Genomic DNA, 13,044 nt, shown 5'->3' with positions numbered 1-13,044 from the left:
CCACCCTGCCCCAGGATCAGTACAGCTTCTGTTACCAGGTGGCACAGGCTTACCTGGAGAAGGATGGGCACGCTGCCAGTGCAGACAATGGAGCAGCTGGGGGTCCCGCCATCATAGACCAGGACATTGAGGATATGCTCTGAGCCGTGCCACTCCCCTATGCTTATCCTTCACAGAGTGACCAGTGATGGTCAGTGAGAGGGTGTTCATTATCACACTCCACCTCGTCACTCCACACCCGTCACTCAGTACAACCCACCTCGTCACTCCACACCCGTCACTCAGTAAACCCACCTCGTCACTCCACACCCGTCACTCAGTAAACCCACCTCGTCACTCCACACCCCGTCACTCAGTACAACCCACCTCGTCACTCCACACCCGTCACTCAGTAAACCCACCTCGTCACTCCACACCCGTCACTCAGTAAACCCACCTCGTCACTCCACACCCCGTCACTCAGTAAACCCACCTCGTCACTCCACACCCGTCACTCAGTACAACCCACCTCGTCACTCCACACCCGTCACTCAGTACAACCCACCTCGTCACTCCACACCCCGTCACTCAGTACAACCCTCCCCGTCACACCCCACCTCGTCACTCCACACCCGTCACTCAGTACAACCCACCTCGTCACTCCACACCCGTCACTCAGTACAACCCACCTCGTCACTCCACACCCGTCACTCAGTACAACCCACCTCGTCACTCCACACCCGTCACTCAGTAAACCCACCTCGTCACTCCACACCCCGTCACTCAGTACAACCCACCTCGTCACTCCACACCCGTCACTCAGTACAACCCACCTCGTCACTCCACACCCTGTCACTCAGTACAACCCTCCCCGTCACACTCCACCTTGTCACTCCACATTCCACCTCGTCACTCCACACCCGTCACTCAGTACAACCCACCTCGTCACTCCACACCCCGTCACTCAGTACAACCCTCCCCGTCACACTCCACCTCGTCACTCCACACTCCACCTTGTCACTCCACACTCGTCACTCAGTACAACCCTCCCCGTCACACCCCACCTTGTCACTCCACACTCGTCACTCAGTGCACCCCTCCCGATCACACCCCACCTTGTCACTCCACACCCGTCACTCAGTACAACCCACCTCGTCATTCCACACCCGTCACTCAGTACAACCCACCTCGTCATTCCACACCCCATCACTCAGTACAACCCTCCCCGTCACACTCCACCTTGTCACTCCACACTCCACCTTGTCACTCCACACTCGTCACTCAGTGCACCCCTCCCGATCACACCCCATCATGCTCTACCCTGTCACCTGGTCAGGAGCAATCTCCACTTTGCCTTCTGCTTGGCCCCTCCATCAATGGCCTGCTTCACCCATAAGACCATAAGACATAAGGGCAGAATTAGGCCATTCAGCCCATCGAGTCTACTCCATCATGGCTGATCCTGGATCTCACTCAATCCCATACACAATACTCACCATATCCTTTGATGCCCTGGCCAGTCATAGAAAATAGGTGCAGGAGTAGGCCATTCGGCCCTTCGAGCCTGCACCACCATTCAGTATGATCATGGCTGATCATCCAACTCAGAACTCTGTACCAGCCTTCCCTCCATACCCCCTGATCCCTTTAGCCACAAGGGCCATATCTAACTCCCTCCCTCAGTCAGGAAGCTATCAACTTCCTCCTTAGATATACCCACGGACTTGGCCTCCACCGCAGTCTGTGGCAGAGCATTCCACAGATTTACTACCCTCTGGCTAAAAAAATTCCTCCTTACCTCTGTTTTAAAGAGTCGCCCCTCAATTTTGCGCTGTGCCCTCGAGTTCCGGACACCCCCACCACAGGAAGCATCCTCTCCACATCCACCCTATCTCGTCCTTTCAACATTTGGTAGGTTCAATGAGATCCCCACACATTCTTTTAAATTCCAGTGAGTACAGACCCAAAGCTCCCAAATACTCCTCATATGTTAACCCCTTCATTCCCAGAATCATCCTCGTGAACCTCCTCTGGACTCTCTCCAATGACAACACATCCTTTCTGAGATATGGGGCCCAAAACTGTTGACAATACTCCAAGTGTGGCCTGACCAGTGTCTTATAAAGGCTCAATATTACCTCCTTGTTTTTATATTCTATTCCCCTTGCAATAAATGCCAACATAGCATTTGCCTCCTTTTCCACAGTTTCAACCTGTAAATTAACCTTCTGGGAGTCTTGCACGAGGACTCCTAGGTCCCTCTGCTGCATTTTCCAACACTCTATTCCATCTGCCACTTTTTTTTGCCCATTCTTCCAATTTGTCTAAGTCCTGCTGCAATCACATTGCTTCCTCAGCACTACCTACCCCTCCACCTGTCTTCATATCATCCACAATCTTTGCCAAAAAGCCATCAATTCCATTATCTAAATCATTGACAAACAATGTGAAAAGTAGCAGTCCCAGTACTGACCCCTGAGGAACACCACCCGTCACTGGCAGCCATCCAGAAAAGGCCCCTTTTATTCCCTCTCACTGCCTCCTGTCAGCCAGCCATTCCGCCATCCATGCCAGTATCTTTCCTGTAACGCCATGGGATTTTATCTTGTTAAACAGCTGCTTGTGTGGCACCTTCTCAAACTCCTTCTGAAAATCCAAGTAAATGACATCCACTGCCTCTCCTTTGTCCACCCTGCTTGTTACTTCCTCAAAGAGCTCCAACAGATTTGTCAGGCAAGATTTCCCTTTACAGAAACCATGCTGACTTTGACTTATTTTATCATTAGTCTCCAAGTACCCCGAAACCTCATCCTTAATAATAGACTCCAACACTTTCCCAACCACTGAGATTAGACTAACTGGCCTATAATTTCCTTTCTTTTGCCTTCCTCCCTTCTTAAAGAGTGGAGTGGTTCTTGAAAGATCATGACCAATGCATCCATCATCTCTTCAGCAACCTCTCTCAGGACTTTGGGATGTAGTCCATCTAGTTCAGGTGACTTGTTCACCTTAAGACCTTTGAGTTTGTCTCACACTTTTTCCATTGTAATAGCAATAGCACTCACTCCTGGGCCTCTGGCACACTGCTAGTGTCTTCCACAGTAAAGACAGATGCAAAGTACCTATTAAGTTTATGTGTCATTTCTTTGTCTCCCCTCCCCACCTCCCCATTACTACCTCACCAGCATCATTTTCCAGTGGTCCAATATCAATTCTCACCTCCCTTTATATAACTGAAAAAACTTTTGGTATCCTGCTTTATATTATTGGCTAATTAGTACTCATATTTCATCTTTTCCCTTCTTATGGCTTTTTAGTTGCTTTCTGTTGGATTTTAAAAGCTCTCCAATCATCCAAATTCCCACTCACTTTTGCTACCTTATATGCCCTTCCCTTGGCTTTTATTGCAGTTCTTAACTTCCTTTGACAGCCACATTTGTCTACCCCTGCCATTTGAAAACTTCTTCCTCTGTGGGACATACCTATCCTGTACCTTGTGAGCTATTCCCAGGAATTTCATCCATCTCTGCTCTGCCTTCATCCCCGCCAGTATCCTCCTCCAATCCACCCGGGCAAGCTAGTTCCAGTAGTCTTGAAATAGATACTAACATCGCATTTGTCTTTGTCACCACTGACTCAACCTGTAAATTAACCTTTAGGGAATTCTACACAAGGATTCCCAAGTCCCTTTGCACATCAGTTATTTGAATATTCTTTCCATTTAGAAAGTAGTCAATCCTTTCATTTCTTCTACCAAAGTACATGACCATGCACTTCCTGACACTGCATTCCATCTGACACTTCTTTGCCCATTCTCCTAAACTGTCTGGCCTTCTGTAGCCTCTCCACTTCCTCAAAACTACATGCCCCTCCACCTATCTTCATATCGTCTGCAAATTTGGTCACAAAGCTGTCAATTCTGTCAACCAAACCATTGACATATAACATAAAAAGAATCAGTCCCAACACAGAACCCTTTGGAACACCACTAGTCACTGGCATCCAATCAGAAAAGGTCCTTTTTATACCCACTCTTTGTCTCGCTATCCATGCTACTATCTTTTCTGTAATACCATGGACACTTAATTTGTTAAGAAGCCTCATGTGTAGTACATTGTCAAAGGCCTTCTGAAAATCCAAGTACACAACATCCATTAATTCTGATTTGCCTGTCCTGCTTGATACTTCTTCAAAGAATTCCAACAGATTTGTCAAGCAAGATCTTCTCTTTATAAAACCATGCTGACTATGATCTTTTTTATCATGTGCCTCCAAGTACCCCAAAACCACATCCTTAACAATTGACTCCAACATCTTCCCAACCACTGGAATCAGACTAACTGGCCTGTAGTTTCCTTTCTTCTGCCTCTCTCCCTTCTTGAAGAGTAGAGTGACATTTATACCTCCGGAACCATTCCAGAAACAGTTGATCCTTGAAAGACCATTACTAATGCCTCCAAAATCTTTTCACAGCCACCTCTTCAGAATTCTGAGGTGTAGGACATCTGGTCCAGGTATCTACCTCCAGAACTTTCAGTTCCCCAATAACCTTATCCCTAGTAATGGCAATATCACACACTTGTGCCCCTGACGCTCTGGAACTTCACCAAACTGCTAGTGTCTTCCACAGTGGAGACTTGACGCAAAATACTAATTAAGTTTGTATGCCATTTCCTTGTCCCCCATTACGAACACCAATGATCCAATATCTACTCTTGCCTCTTTTACAACTTCTAGTATGTTATTTAGCAGCTTACTTTTGCTATGCTAGCTTACTTTTGCATTCGATCTTTTCCTCCTTTATGACTTTTTTAGTTGCCTTCTGTTAGCTTTTAAAAGTTTCCCAGTCCACCAACTTTCCATTAATCTTTGCTCTATTATATGCCCTCTCTTTGGTTTTTATGTTGGCTTTGACTTCTCTTGTTAGCCATGGTTGTGCCATCTTGCCCTTAAAATACTTCTTCCTTTTTGGAATGTACCTATCTTGTGCCTTCCATATTGCTCCCAGAAATTCCAACCATTGCAGCTCTGCTGTCATCCCTGCCAATATTCTTTTCCAGTCAATTCTGGCCAGCACTTCTCTCATGCCTTTGTAATTCCCTTCACTCCACTGTAATACTGATACATCTAAGTTTAGCTTCTCCTTCTCAAATTTCAGGGTGAATTATGATCACTTGCCCTGAAGGGTTCCTGTACCTTAAGCTCTCTAGTTAATTGTGGTTTATTGCACAACACCCAATCCAGAATAGCTGATCCCCTAGTGAGCTCGACCATGAGCTGCTCTAAAAAGCCATCTCGTAGGCACTTTAGAAATTCTCCCTCCTGGAATCCAGCACCAACCTAGTTTTCCCAATCTACCTGCGTATTGAAATTCCCCACCACTATTGTAACATTGCCCTTTTGGCATGCAGTTTCTGTCTCGCGTTATAATTTGTAGACCACATACTGTTTGGGGGTCTGTATACAACTCCCATCAGGGTCTTTTTACACTTGAAGTTCCATAGCTCTATCCACAATGATTCAACACCTTCCAACCCTATGTCACCTCTTTCTAATGATTTGATTTCATTTTTTTACCAACAGAACCACGCCACTCCATCTGCCTTCTTGGGTATCCTTTTGATACAGTGTGCATCCTTGGATGTTAAGCTTCCAGTTGCAATCTTCTTTCAGCCCTCTATTTTCCTAAGCTCCATGTAACTATCTCTAGTTAAGAGTCTTTAATTTTGCCCTGTCATCAGCCTCTCCAATGTGTAGGAATCTCATTACACATCACCTCTGTTTGTGAGCCAACTACCTCATCCTCAGAACTATCACTCCAGTTCCCACCTCCTGCCAGATTAGTTTAAACCCTCCCAAACAGCACTAGCAAACCTGTCGTGAGGATACTGGATACTGGCCCCCTTGGTTTAAGGTGTAACCCCCCCCCTTTTGTACAGGTCACACCTTCCCCGGAAGAGAGCCCAACGATCCAGAAATCTGAACCGCTGCCCCCTTACACACGCATTCACTGCCAAATTTTCCTATTCTTACCCTGACTGATGCATTCCCTTTGTTCTACACATCCTCCCAGCAACTGGTTCTCCCCCCTTTCCTCTCCTCACCGACTGATCTGAAATAGAAACATGAACCGATTTCCCCCTGCACACAGACATCTCGGCAACTGGATCTGCTTGATCTCCCTTTCTCATTACCGAGTGACCAGAGACATGAATCGATTACCCCTGCATACGGACATCCCGGCAACTGGTTCTCCCCTCTCCCCTCTCCTCACCGACTGATCTGAACCAGAGACATGAACCGATTCTCCCTGCACACAGACATCCCGGCAATTGGAAACTCCTTGATCTCCCTTTCTCATTACCGAGTGACCAGAGACATGAACCGATTCCCCCTGCACACAGACATCCCGGCAATTGGAAACTCCTTGATCTCCCTTTCTCATTACCGAGTGACCAGAGACATGAACCGATTCCCCCTGCACACAGACATCCCGGCAATTGGAAACTCCTTAATCTCCCTTTCTCATTACCGAGTGACCAGAGACATGAACCGATTCCCCCTGCACACAGACATCCCGGCAACTGGAATCTGCTTGATCTCCCTTTCTCATTACCGAGTGACCAGAGACATGAACCGATTCCCCCTGCACACAGACATCCCGGCAACTGGAATCTGCTTGATCTCCCTTTCTCATTACTGAGTGACCAGAGACATGAACCGATTCCCCCTGCACACAGCCTACCCTGATGTGTCTTCCTACCACAAAACATTTTTATTCCAGGTTTTCACCATCAGCAGTTCTTCAATGTTCAATCTTCCAAACTAATGACCTGTGACTTTGCGATTACTATTTAAATCTGTTTAATTACATTTAAATGTATAAGAAAATAAAATTACAGATTAATGCCTCTACATAATTAAGTCTCTCAATAACTATCATCAACAAATCCCACTGGACCACTGTTACACCACCATCAAGGGTGCTTACCGTGCTATCCCAATTCCACATTTTGGAAAGTCTGGTTGCCTGGCCGTACTTACCTCTATCTATGGTGATGAAGTGCTTTCAGAGGTCGGTTATGACTAGAATCAACTCCTGCTCAGCAAGGACAGCAATTTGCCGATCACTACAATAGGTCTACAGTGGCTGCAATCTCATCGGCTCTTCGCGTGGCCTTGGATCACCTGGACAAAACAAATACCTCTGTCAGGATGCTGTTTATTGACTGCAGCTCGGTGTTTTACACCATTGTTCCTACAATTCTGGTCAAAAAGCACCAGAGGGATCTTGGGGTCCGAGTCCATAGGACGCTCAAAGCAGCTGCGCGGGTTGACTCTGTGGTTAAGAAGGCGTACAGTGTATCGGCTTTCATCAATCGTGGAATTGAGTTTAGGAGCCGAGAGGTAATGTTGCAGCTATATAGGACCCTGGTCAGACCCCAGTTGGAGTACTGTGCTCAGTTCTGGTCGCGAGGAGAAGATGGCAGTGCGACGCTCTCTGGTGAAATGATATCGTATCTGTTAAATAGGGGCCGTGGACAATTCTGATTTGATGAAGACAGATGTGAGAAGCAGAGGAACATCTGGAGAAATTTCTGAAATGCCTGGTTTTGCTGCCGTTGTAACTGTGTGATCGAGAATCTCCGGAGGGAAGGCCCCAAAATTCCCGGCTTTGCCTGCTGCTGGCGACCGAGGCTGAGGTCGAAGCGTTCAGATAGAGATGGTGCTCGGTACTCGGTGTCGGAAGGCTGATCAGAGCTCTAAGTTTTTGGACGACTCAGAGTTGGACTGTGGACAGGCATGGCAGGGAGAGTTTTCTTCCTTTTCCCGTCTGCGTGAGATGTGGAACTTTTGAGAGACTTTGAACTTTTTACTGTGCCATGGACTGTCCTTCATCAAGTTATGGTATTGTTGCACTGTTGTAACTATAACTATGTAACTGGAAAGCGGCCAGTGAAGGAGTGGAGCTTTGAGGCTTTGACTCGAGAGGCTTCGATGAGAAGAGGCGCAGGACAAGCTTGCTCGCAGTTAGTTTTTACAATGTCTCCTGAGATGGTGATGTGCCTCTCATGTGAGATGTGGCAGTCTTGGGGGAAGTCCCCTCTCCCGCAGAGTCACATCTGCCAGAAGTGCATATGACTGGGCGATCTGGAAGACCGTGTAAGGAATCTGGAGCAGCAGCTGGATGACCTTTGACTCATAAGGGAGAGTGAGGCAGTCATAGATGAGAGCTACAGGGAGGTAGTCACACCTCGGCTGTCGGAAGCAGGTCGTTGGGTGACAGTCAGAGGGGGGAAAGCGAAGGTGAGCAGACAGGTAGTGCAGAGCACTCCTGTAGCCATTCCCCTGAATAATAAGTTTACCATCCTGGATACTGTTGGCGGGGACGACCGACCAGGTGTGAGCCATGGTGGCAGGGCCTCCGGCACTGAGTCTGACCCTGTGGTGCAGAAGGGTGGGACGGAGAAGAGGAGAGCTGTCGTCATTGGAGACTCTATAGTCAGGGGAGCAGACAGGAGATTTTGTGGACGTGAGAAGGACACTCGCATGGTTTTTTGCCTCCCGGGTGCCAGGGTCCGGGATGTCTCTGACCGGGTGCACAACATCCTGGTACGAGAGGGAAAGCAACCAGAAGTCGTGATACATGTTGGGACCAACGACATAGGCAGGAAGAGGGATGAGGTCCTGAAGTATGAGTTTCGGGAACTAGGCAGAAGGCTGAAGAACAGGACGTCAAGGGTGGCGTTCTCAGGATTGCTGCCAGTGCTACGTGACAGTGATGGTAAGAATTGGAGGAGATGGCGGTTGAATGCGTGGCTGAGGAGTTGGTGCAGGGAGCAGGGTTTTAGATTTTTAGATCATTGGGATCTCTTCTGGGGAAGGTGGGACCTGTACAGATTGGATGGGTTGCACCTGAACTCAAGGGGGAGTAATATCCTTGCAGGTAGGTTTGCTAGCATGGTTCGAGAGGGCTTAAACTAATTTGCAAGGGGGATGGGACCCGGAGCGATAGAGCAGTGAAAGAAGTGCATGGAGTAAAGCCAGATCTAACATACAGAGAGGCTTTGAGGAAAGAGAAGCAGAATAAATGATGTAAAGATAGTAAGGTAGGAGGGCTGAAGTGTGTGAACCTCAATGCGAGAAGCATCAGGAGCAAAGGTGATGAACTGAGAGCTTGGATACATACATGGAATTATGATGTAGTGGCTATTACAGAGACTTGGCTGGCATCAGCGCAGGAATGGATTCTCAATATTCCTGGATTTCAGTGCTTTAAAAGGGATAGGGAGGGGAGAAAAGGGAGGAGGGGTGGCATTACTGGTCAGGGATACTATTACAGCTACAGAAAGGGTGGGTAATGTAGCAGGATCCTCCTTTGAGTCAATATGGGTGGAAGTCAGGAACAGGAAGGGAGCAGTTACTCTATAGGGACTATTCTATAGGCCCACTGGTAGCAGCAGAGATACCGAGGAGCAGATTGGGAGGCAGATTTTGGAAAGGTGCAAAAATAGAAGGGTTGTTATCATGGGTGACTTTAACTTCCCTCATATTGATTGGCACCTTATTAGTTCCAAGGGTTTAGATGGGGCAGAGTTTGTTAAGTGTGTCCAGGATGGATTCCTGTCACAGTATGTGGACAGGCCGACCAGGGAGAATGCCATACTAGATCTAGTACTAGATAATGAACCGGGTCAGGTCACAGATCTCTCAGTGGGTGAGCATCTGGGGGACAGTGACCACTGCTCCCTGGCCTTTAGCATTATCATGGAAAAGGATAGAATCAGAGAGGACAGGAAAATTTTTAATTGGGGAAAGGCAAATTATGAGGCTATAAGGCTAGAACTTGCGGGTGTGAATTGGGATGATGTTTTTGCAGGGAAATGTACTATGGACAAGTGGTCGATGTTTAGAGATCTCTTGCGGGATGTTAGGGAAAAATTTGTCCCGGTGAGGAAGATAAAGAATGGTAGGGTGAAGGAACCATGGGTGACAAGTGAGGTGGAAAATCTAGTCAGGTGGAAGAAGGCAGCATACATGAGGTTTAGGAAGCAAGGATCAGATGGGTCTATTGAGGAATATAGGGAAGCAAGAAAGGAGCTTAAAAAGGGGCTGAGGAGAGCAAGAAGGGGGCATGAGAAGGCCTTGGCGAGTAGGGTAAAGGAAAACCCCAAGGCATTCTTCAATTATGTGAAGAAAAAAAGGATGACAGGAGTGAAGGTAGGACCAATTAGAGATAAAGGTGGGAAGATGTGCCTGGAGGCTGTGGAAGTGAGCGAGGTTCTCAATGAATACTTCTCTTCGGTATTCATCAATGAGCGGGAACTTGATGATGGTGAGGACAATATGAGTGAGGTTGATGTTCTGGAGCATGTTGTTATTAAAGGAGGGGAGGTGTTGGAGTTGTTAAAATACATTAGGACAGATAAGTCCCCGGGGCCTGATGGAATATTCCCCGGGCTGCTCCATGAGGCGAGAGGAGAGATTGCTGAGCCTCTGGCTAGGATCTTTATGTCCTCTTTGCCCACGGGAATGGTACCGGAGGATTGGAGGGAGGTGAATGTTGTTCCCTTGTTCAAAAAAGGTAGTAGGGATAGTCTGGGTAATTATAGACCAGTGAGCCTTACGTCTGTGGTGGGAAAGCTATTGGAAAAGATTCTTACAGATAGGATCTATAGGCACTTAGAGAATCATGGTCTGATCAGGGACAGTCAGCATGGCTTTGTGAAGGGCAGATCGTGTCTAACAAGCCTGATAGAGTTCTTTGAGGAGGTGACCAGGCATATAGATGAGGGTAGTGCAGTGGATGAGATCTATGTGGATTTTAGTAACGGCATTTGACAAGGTTCCACATGGTAGGCTTATTCAGAAAGGGAAGTTTGGCCAGGTGCATTCAGAATTGGCTTGCCTGCAGAAGGCAGAGGGTCGTGGTGGAGGGAGTACATTCAGATTGGAGGATTGTGACTAGTGGTGTCCCACAAGGATCTGTTCTGGGACCTCTACTTTTCATGATTTTTGTTTACGACCTGGATGATGGGGTAGAAGGGTGTGTTGGCAAGTTTGCAGACGACACAAAGGTTGGTGGTGTTGTAGATAGTGTAGAGGATTGTCAAAGATTGCAGGGAGACATTGATAGGATGCAGAAGTGGGCTGAGAAGTGGCAGATGGAGTTCAACCCTGAGAAGTGTGAGATGGTACACTTTGGAAGGACAAACTCCAAGGCAGAGTACAAAGTAAATGGCAAGATACTTGGTAGTGTGGAGGAGCAGAGGGATCTGGGGGTACATGTCCACAGATCCCTGAAAGTTGCGTCACAGGTGGATAGGGTAGTTAAGAAAGCTTATGGGGTGTTAGCTTTCATAAGTCGAGGGATAGAGTTTAAGAGTCGCGATGTAATGATGCAGCTCTACAAAACTCTGGTTTGGCCACACTTGGAGCACTGTGTCCAGTTCTGGTTGCCTCACTATAGGAAGGATGTGGAAGCATTGGAAAGGGTACAGAGGAGATTTACCAGGATGCTGCCTGGTTTAGAAAGTATGCATTATGATCAGAGATTAAGGGAGCTAGGGCTTTACTCTTTGGAGAGAAGGAGGATGAGAGGAGACATGATAGAGGTGTACAAGATAATAAGAGGAATAGATAGAGTGGATAGCCAGCGCCTCTTCCCCAGGGCACCACTGCTTAATACAAGAGGACATGGCTTTAAGGTAAGGGTTGGGAAGTTCAAGGAGGTTATTAGAGGAAGGTTTTTTACTCAGAGAGTGGTTGGTGCGTGGAAAGCACTGCCTGAGTCAGTGGTGGAGGCAGATACACTAGTGAAGTTTAAGAGACTACTAGACAGGTTTATGGAGGAATTTAAGGTGAGGGCTTATATGGGAGGGAGGGTTTGAGGGTCGGCACAACATTGTGGGCTGAAGGGCCTGTACTGTGCTGTACTATTCTATGTTCTATGTATATGTTATAATTATGAGGTTTTGTTAGTTTTTCAGTCTTGGTCTGTCCTGCATTTCTGTGATATCACATCGGAGGAATATTGTATCATTTCTTAATGCATGCATTACTAAATGACAATAAAAGAGGACTGCGTGTCCTCATAATCTAATCTAATCTAATCTAATCACTACAGGAAGGATGTGGAAACCATAGAAAGGGTGCAAAGGAGATTTACAAGGATGTTGCCTGGATTGGGGAGCATGCCTTATGAGAATAGGTTGAGTGAACTCAGCCTTTTCTCCCTGGAGCGATGGAGGATGAGAGGTGACCTGATAGAGGTGTATAAGATGATGAGAGGCATTGATCATGTGGATAGTCAGAGGCTTTTTCCCAGGGCTGGAATAGTTTCCACAATAGGACACAGGTTTAAGGTGCTGGGGAGTTGGTACAGAAGAGATGTCGGGTAAGTACGTGAGTACGTGGTGAGTGCGTGGAATGGGCTGCTGGCAACGGTGGTGGAGGCGGATACGATAGGGTCTTTTAAGAGACTTTTGGATAGGTACATGGAGCTTAGAAAAATAGAGGGCTGTAGGTAACCCTAGTAATTTCTAAGGTAGGAACATGTTCGGCACAGCTTTGTGGGCCAAAGGGCCTGTATTGTGCTGTAGGTTTTCTATGTTTCTAACTCGGGCCTCTGTACTTCCCTCTGCAACTGGCCCCTCGTCTTCCTAAACGGAAGACCACAATCTGTGCTGATTGGAAATAACCTCTCCACCTCGCTGACGATCAACACTGGCGCACCTCAGGGGTGTGTGCTTAGCCCACTGATCTACTCTCTCTATACCCATGTCTGTGGCTAAGCACAGCTTAAATGCCATCTATTAATCTGCTGATTGTGGTCTTCTGTTTAGGAATCGCAGGGTCCAGTTGCAGTGGGAGGTACAGAGACCGTGTTCTGGAGCTTTTTGACCAGAATTGTAGGAGCGATGGTGTTCAACGCTGTGCTGTAGTCAATAAACAGCATCCTGACATAGATTAGGGTGTTAGTCCTGACAAAGGGTCTCGGCCTGAAACATCGACTGCACCTCTTCCTACAGATGCTGCCTGGCCTGCTGCGTTCACCAGCAACTC

At 47.3% G+C, this 13,044-nt stretch overlaps 1 protein-coding gene across 1 annotated transcript in view; it reads left to right on the top strand.

Annotated features, from left to right (window-relative positions):
* The window catches only part of LOC140197491 (receptor-type tyrosine-protein phosphatase T-like), a 156,475-nt gene extending 149,588 nt beyond the window's left edge, over positions 1-6,887 (top strand). The window contains exon 26 of the mRNA XM_072257472.1: positions 15-6,887. Within this exon, the coding sequence (XP_072113573.1) occupies positions 15-143 (129 nt within the window). The 3' untranslated portion in view covers positions 144-6,887. The remainder of the gene's footprint in view (positions 1-14) is intronic.
* The last annotated feature ends 6,157 nt before the right edge of the window (positions 6,888-13,044 follow it).

Source organism: Mobula birostris, chromosome 5 (assembly GCF_030028105.1).
Source record: "Mobula birostris isolate sMobBir1 chromosome 5, sMobBir1.hap1, whole genome shotgun sequence".
In the NCBI taxonomy this organism is placed as follows: Eukaryota; Metazoa; Chordata; class Chondrichthyes; order Myliobatiformes; family Myliobatidae; genus Mobula; species Mobula birostris.
Note: the sequence above shows the minus strand (reverse complement) of the source record. Positions and strands in the feature narration are given on the sequence as shown.